We start from the raw sequence: 7,286 nt of genomic DNA on the forward strand, positions 1-7,286 counted from the left end.
AATATTAGTGTTTTAAAAAAATAGTGGCAGTTTATTTCTGCCACAATATTTTGTTGTTGAAAACTCTTTTTCTATTTGAATATTTTTATTTGTAGGATTAAAGAAATAATTTTATCAAATAACTTACAACATAAATCAAATTTCATAAAATTTAATCATAGTGACAAATATTACAAATTCAAACGCCACGAATTGAATATACAATGGGGGTCTTTTACGACTCCCACACTTAAACCGCCACAAGAACTATTTTGTGGGGTTTGGCTCAAACGCCACAAAACAAACGTATAGTGGGAATTTTTTATGACCCCCATAAATAAACCGCCACAATTTACCAAATTTTTTGTAGTGCGACTCCTCGATCTGTCTTGGAGCTCGAAGCTTGTTTGTACTATCTTCGGAACTCATCTCGAAGTCTCACTTCGGTCGCTTACCATTCGAACTCGATCAAACGTATGAGGGCCGAAATCCATTTCGACAGTATACAAGTTCATAATTGGACCTTAAACCCCTTTAATATGATGGGACTTGCCGGTGTATTGGGCGCTGCCGGGAGGAGGGGGTGTGGGTTCTTTTCCAGGTGTGATGCAGTAGGACAGGGGCGAAATTAGAGTGCCAGGAGCGTGTACGGCCGAACCAGTAGCTTTGGTTCAAATCGTGTATTTGTCTTAAAAAATCTATTGAATATGTACAAATTATTAATTTAGAACCCATTAACTTAAAACAATTAGAATTTCGAACCCATAAGCTTGAAATCCTGGCTCCGCCTCCGGCAGGGGGTTGTTTTTGTTTTTTGTAATTTTTTGAGTATAAGCTGGATATGATTTTTTCACAGGTCATTATTGTAAATTAAAGTACATCTTGTGTGGTGCTTATAATCAGTAAGTTTCATTAGGCTATTCAACATTGCTTATTGAAGTAAAAATTTTAATTTCCTTGTGTTTGTTTATGTAAAATCAGGAATTTTTGAATTTTTTTTTTTTTTTGGTAAAAAAGAAACTAATATTATTAGTGCTAAAGTTTACTGCAGTGCACAGTTTGATTTGTCTAGGATACATAGTACATAGTCAATCATTTTCATAAGGTGATAAAGCAAGAAAAAGGGTACATCATAGAACATTTAAGCTTTCAAAAACTTCCAAATTACTTCCATGCATTGCTAATCATCCGCTACCTTGTTAGCTTCCCTTAGTATATGCTTTAAATCCGAACTTCCAGCCTCAAGCATTAACCACCTGCAATCCATTTGAATTCTTGGTTTTGGGATTAGTTATATTTTCCTTGAATCAAATACCAGGAAAGCATAAGAGGAAAAAGCAAAATCTTATTCTGTTTCTTTGTGATTTGATATGATTTGGATAATTTAAAACTGCTAAGAGAAGCATTATGGATGCAGTACATACCTCAGAAAACAAAGCTGTAGTTTCTGCACAGAAGAATCTCTCTTCCTCAGTTTCTGTTCAAGGTGACATAAATTGTATTACAAAGAAGTTGTGTATGACTTGTTTCTTTTTTCTTCTGATTCTGATGGATTATTTTCTTGAAAATACTCGTTGTAGACCTCACGTTGTTTGAGATGGAAAATGACAAACATGATGATTCTTCTCCTATAGGAATTATTGAAGCGTGCATCAGAAACCAGGAGAATGGCTCCGATTCTCCTAAAGCTAAACCCTCAGGTTCTCACTTCTGCTTGTCAAATCCACGGATACCCTCTCGATGGCACAAGTTCTTCAAAATGTGGAAGAGAATCTCCATCAAGAGACTACCTACCTTTCCACCTTTAGCCGTTCCGAGGATATCGAGAAGGAAAAGCAGAAAGTGTGAGGGAGAATGTAGCAACAGGTTTCTATCACTTCAAATCCTCCTGGAAGAACTTCAGCCTATCTGACCTGAAAAATGCTACCAATAATTTTAGCGAAGGTTTGTAATCTGGTTTAACATCTCTCTGTTTTTTGCATTCAGGCTAATACATTTCTATATGATTATATTTAATACTCTTTCTTGGTACACCGGAGGAGCAGGAAACAAGCTTCCTATGTGAGATTGGTACTATAGCACATGTAGACCATCCTAATACCGAAAGGATGGTTGGTTATGGAGTGGAAGGAGGGACATACCTTGTTCTTGAGTTATCTTCTCAAGGGAGCTTAGGATCATTTCTTCGTGGTCTGTCTCAAAATTTCTCATTACAAGACTAAATTTCTCTTCTTGTAATGGATGAACTTCCCTTTTCTGCTTTAACACAAGGTACTTGCCTGTTTTTTTGTCTTTTCAGGCTCAAGGGATAAACTAGATTGGGCTGCCAGGTACAAAATAATTTTTGGTATAGCAAATGGCATACTTTACCTTCACGAGAATTGCCAAAGGCGGATTATACACAGAGATATTAAAGCTAATATTAATCTACTTACGGAGGATTTTGTGCCTCAGGTACTATACTTGCATTTAAGATTGACAATTAAGGGAATAAAAGATTATATCCAACATATATGCTGAGATCATCTGTGTTACATAAGTAGGTTTTTCCATAGTTGCTCTGCATATATATGTTTTTTTCATATTAGCCTGAATGCTGTGAAGAGAAATGTTAAAACAGATTACGTACCTTCGCTAAATTACTGGTAGCATTCTTTAAGTCAGATAGGTGAAGTTCTTCCTCGATTATTTGAGTGGATAGAAACCTATTGGTAAATTTTCCCTCAAACTTCTGCTTTCCCTTTTTGATATCCTGGGAACGGTTAAAAGTGGGAAGGAAGCTAGTCTCTTGACGGAACCGCTTCCACATTTTGAGGAACTTATGCCAGAGATAGGGAATAGTGAATTCGACAAGCAGATTTCAGAGGGTTAGGTTTAGGTGAATTAGAGTCATTACTCAGCTTCTTATGCATGCTGCAATAACTCCTCTTGGAAGAATATATTCTCTGCTTGTATATGGTCAAAAACACCTAACTTTAAGACTGACAATTAAGTGCTACACAGTAAATTTCTTAACTTTGTCGGTTAGGAGACCTTGGCTCACAAATGGTTGAATGTGATTGTTGGTTTGTGGTAGATTTTGTTAATGATTATTGGTGGTGGGCTTTGATGATAACTTCTTCTGAGAAAGCTAGTATCAAGATGGGGAAAGGGATATAGAGAGGTGCAAAGATGGCAATAAGTGAAATTTAGTGACAAGCCTGTTTATTGTCACAATAAGTGGTGTAGTAGCGTGGAACAGAATATAAAGAGGAGCAAAGAGAGAATGAGGTAGAAAACGGATGAGCACATTTTTATATCCTATGTAGTACTGTTTTCTCATGGAGACTTGCAGGAGATGCGACTGAGAGAGGTAGTGTACCAGTGGGAAAAGGGAAATAGAGAAGAACAAAGTAGTAAGATTAAGAATTAAATGAGCACACATATCATGTGAGATACATCGTGTATAACGTTCAAACCACATGTTTCAACAGCATCCTTTTTCTGAAAAGATAAGCTTTCATAAAAGAGATTCCTTTAATGGAGACTAGCAGGAGGTGCGACAGAGAGAGGTATTGAAATGAGAATATTGAAGAGCAAAGATAGCAAGAGTTAAAACATGGATGGATACAAATTGGATAGTTTTGTGCGATACATCCTATGTTCTACTTGAAGCATGTTTTCTGATGGAGACTAGCAGGAGAGGCAACAGAAAGAGGTAGTGTATCAGTGGGAAATGGGAAATAGGGAAGAACAAAGATAGAACACCAACAACAGACAATCCAGTATAATCGTCTGAGGAGGGTAGTTTGTACGCAGACCTTACCCTACCCCAAGGTAGAGAGGTTGTTTTCGATAGACCCTCGGCTTTCTCCCTCCAATAACTCCTCACCTTGCTCTTGGAATGACTTGAACTCACAATCTCTTGGTTGGGAGCGAAGAGTGCTCGCCATACTAGATCAACCACTCTTTTGAACAAAGATAGAAAAAGTTAAAAATGGATGGGTACACGTTATGTGAGGTACATCGTGTGTAACGTTCAAAACACGCGTTTCAAAACTTTCTTGAAGAAAGGACAAGCTTTCGTAAAGAATGTGTGACTTTTTATTAGTTATTGAAAAAGTAGGTTTCTCACCTACTGTAGATCTCTGAAAGGGAAAGGCTTCAGCAAAGGTGCGTTTTCAGTCAAAGGTTTTGACCAAGGAAGTACAACATGCTAAACCATGGACTTGAAACAAGTCTAGACGTCAAGAGCTCCTCATAAGGTGATGTGCTTCTCTTGGATTGTCCCAAAGGAGGTTTGCCTCACTACTGATAACCTTCAGTAAAGAGGGTTACCCTTATGCCGCAGATGCCATATATATGGCTGCCAAACGGGAACCATTAATAATCTTTTTTGCACTGTTTTATTACTGACCAACTATGGCAGTTACTTTTCAACTTTTCCGGAATCAAATGCCCCATGTCTGGGAATACATGAAATTTTTTGAGTTGTTGGTATAGGCAAGAGTTGAAAAAAACTCGAGATGTTTTGAATACAAGCAAAAGTCAGTCAAGAGAATTTAAGATTGTATCTTGTTTTGTCACTTCTCACGTGGAATATGCAAATGAGCTAGAAACATTATTTGAATTTATAGAGTCCCTTTAAGTAAGTTTAGAAGAAGGTTTACTTTTGGATTTTTTCTTACATGTATAACGTTCGTGTGATACCTCACGTGTACAACGTTCAAACGATACCTTACGTATAACATTCAAGTGATACCTCACGTGTATAATGTTCAAATGATATCTCACATGTATGATCAATCTTTTATGACACTAATTATTACCGGTTAAGGAAGAAACAAATTTATGTGATATCTCACATGTATAATCTATCCTTTATGAATATAATTATCATCGGTTAAGGAGAAAAAAATAAATTCATATGATATCTCACATGTATAATGTTCAAAGTGTAGATAATATTCCACAACTACTTTTATGTCTTTTATGAATATAATTATTATTGTTTGAGAAAAGACAAACTCATGTGATTTCTCGCATGTATAACGTTCAAAACACATATTTCGAAAGCATTATTTTAAATAAATTTGAATAAAAGACACTTTCATAAAAGAGATTGCTTTGGTAGAGATTAGCAAGATAGATAGAGAGGTAGTGTATAAGTGGGAACAGGAAAATGGATAAAAACAAAGATATCAAGAGTTAAAAATGGATTAACATTCAAAACACATGAGACGCAACAAAGAGAGGTAGTGCATTCATGGGAAAGGGAAACAAAAAAGTACAAAGATAGCAAGAACTAAAAATATATGAGCGCAAATTTATGTGAGACACATTGTATGTAACATTCAAATCACGTGCTTCGAAAGCATCCTTTTGAACGAAAAATAGTTTTCATAAAAGAGATTCTTATAATAGAGATTAGCATGAGAGATGGCCAAGAGAGGTAGTATATTAGCGGAAAAGGGAAATAAAGAAGAACAAAGATAGCAAGAATCAGGGGCGCACGCAGAAAATTTTCATAAGCGGTGTCGATATTTTGAAGAATTGAGCAAATGAACAAATAATTGAAACAATATCATATTTTAAAAACATAATTCAAATTATACTAATACAACATAACTCAAAATATATTACTACAACACACTTCAATAAATTCTCCTTTTTTAGAATGTATTCGTAATAGCCCATGATACACTTATCTTAGACATTTTTTGTGAAGAGTTAGTTTGTCAAATCGATCACTATATTCTTCTACAGTTCCCGCGTGTTCGGGGAGCTGCCCTATTTTGATAAAAACATTAAAAGTACACCTATTTACAAGGAATTCAGACTAACTATGCTAGAAGTCACTTGTAAGTCGCTTAAATTCAATTTTTAAAAAAATTGAGATTCTTTGTTGCTGTCACGATCTAATTCCCACCATAAGTCGTGCTTGCGCACAACATTGCCGTTAGGCAAGCCAACTGTGAACCACCAACACAATAATTCGTTCATAAAACTTTTTAAATCAAGAATTACATTAATAAAGTGGAATTAACTTTAGAAGCCATGTTAAAATACTTTCATTCTTACTAACTCACAAAGTATAAACAAACATAAAGCAAAATAATGATCATATTAGGTACAATCATGAACATCTACCAGAAATTCTCAAAACTCGGTGTCACAAGTGCATGGGCATCTAGTAGAATATAAAAAATCACTATAACTACCGTCTGGAATGAAAATAGGCAAATAAAATAAACATAGGGGAAGGAGACTCCGGGTGCTGCGGGTCGAGGCACGGAAAGTAGCTCACCACTAAGTTTACAGCAGATGCGACTATGCGCTCGAGTGACCACTCGATGTACATGTCTCAGTACTTGCACATTTAGTACAGAAATGCAGTATGAGTACGAAAATCAATGCATATCTAGTAAGTATCTAGTCTAACATCGAAGAAGTAGTGAAGAGGAATCGACATCGACACTTACTAGTGGTCTAATAACAAAATACATAAAAGTAGATAGGTATGAAATACAACAAGTAGAAACAAAATAGGTAAATGTAAATAACATGATTTTCAACATAAGAATAGTATGAAATCATCAAATACCATATGCTATCTCGAATGAATAAGGATAATCAAGACAATGTCAAATCTAGAGTGAGGAAAAGCTCATGTGTACTCTGACCCCTATCGAATTTTACGCATGCATTCTGTCGAGGTCGTACGACCCAATCCATAGTAATAGTGTACACTGCTGAGGTCGTACGACCCGATTCATAGATGCATCTCATAATACTGCCGAGTTGAACGACCCGATCCATAATTCTATTTCATAGCACTGCCAAGGCGTACGACCCGATCTCATAAGAATAGAAAAACTTTCTCACCAGCGAACATATGTACGGGACAAGGAGACATAGAACTACCGGTCACATAAACATTACATGAGGATATGAATGCAAGGGAAAACATAATCGTTATTGATAATAAAATATCTCGCCAAAGCTCAAGGTGAAGAGGCTCGGTCAACACGTAAATTTTAGTCTAAATCTCAGTTAAATTTCAAGTAATCAACAAGCTATTTGAGAAATTAATTTTATGTGTTATATGAGGTCTTTTGGGGATACATTATATACCAAATTAAAGGTCTTGGAATTATGTTTCCAACGCTCTTGACAATTCGTTCATACGACTTCAGAATAAAGAGATATGAGCGTCGGAAAAAGGGCACAAGCAGAGCTTCCACATCTCTCCAAGAAGTTCCTTAGGATTTTGAAGCAAGTCCATCATCCGGAACTCAAAATCAAGAAGTGAACACATCAACGTGATC

General features: G+C 36.1%; 1 protein-coding gene across 1 annotated transcript; it reads right to left on the reverse strand.

Moving 5' to 3' along the window:
• Positions 1-271: 271 nt before the first annotated feature.
• Positions 272-4,784, reverse strand: LOC142167822 (uncharacterized). Its single transcript, XM_075227895.1, has 3 exons — positions 2,609-4,784; positions 1,404-1,456; positions 272-1,235 (listed from the first exon to the last, which is right to left on the reverse strand). The coding sequence occupies exons 1-3, from the start codon at positions 2,786-2,788 to the stop codon at positions 1,160-1,162; spliced, it is 309 nt and encodes a 102-aa protein (XP_075083996.1). The 5' UTR covers positions 2,789-4,784; the 3' UTR covers positions 272-1,159.
• Positions 4,785-7,286: the final 2,502 nt, after the last annotated feature.

The sequence above is a fragment of the Nicotiana tabacum genome, chromosome 13 (assembly GCF_000715075.1).
Source record: "Nicotiana tabacum cultivar K326 chromosome 13, ASM71507v2, whole genome shotgun sequence".
NCBI lineage: Eukaryota > Viridiplantae > Streptophyta > Magnoliopsida > Solanales > Solanaceae > Nicotiana > Nicotiana tabacum.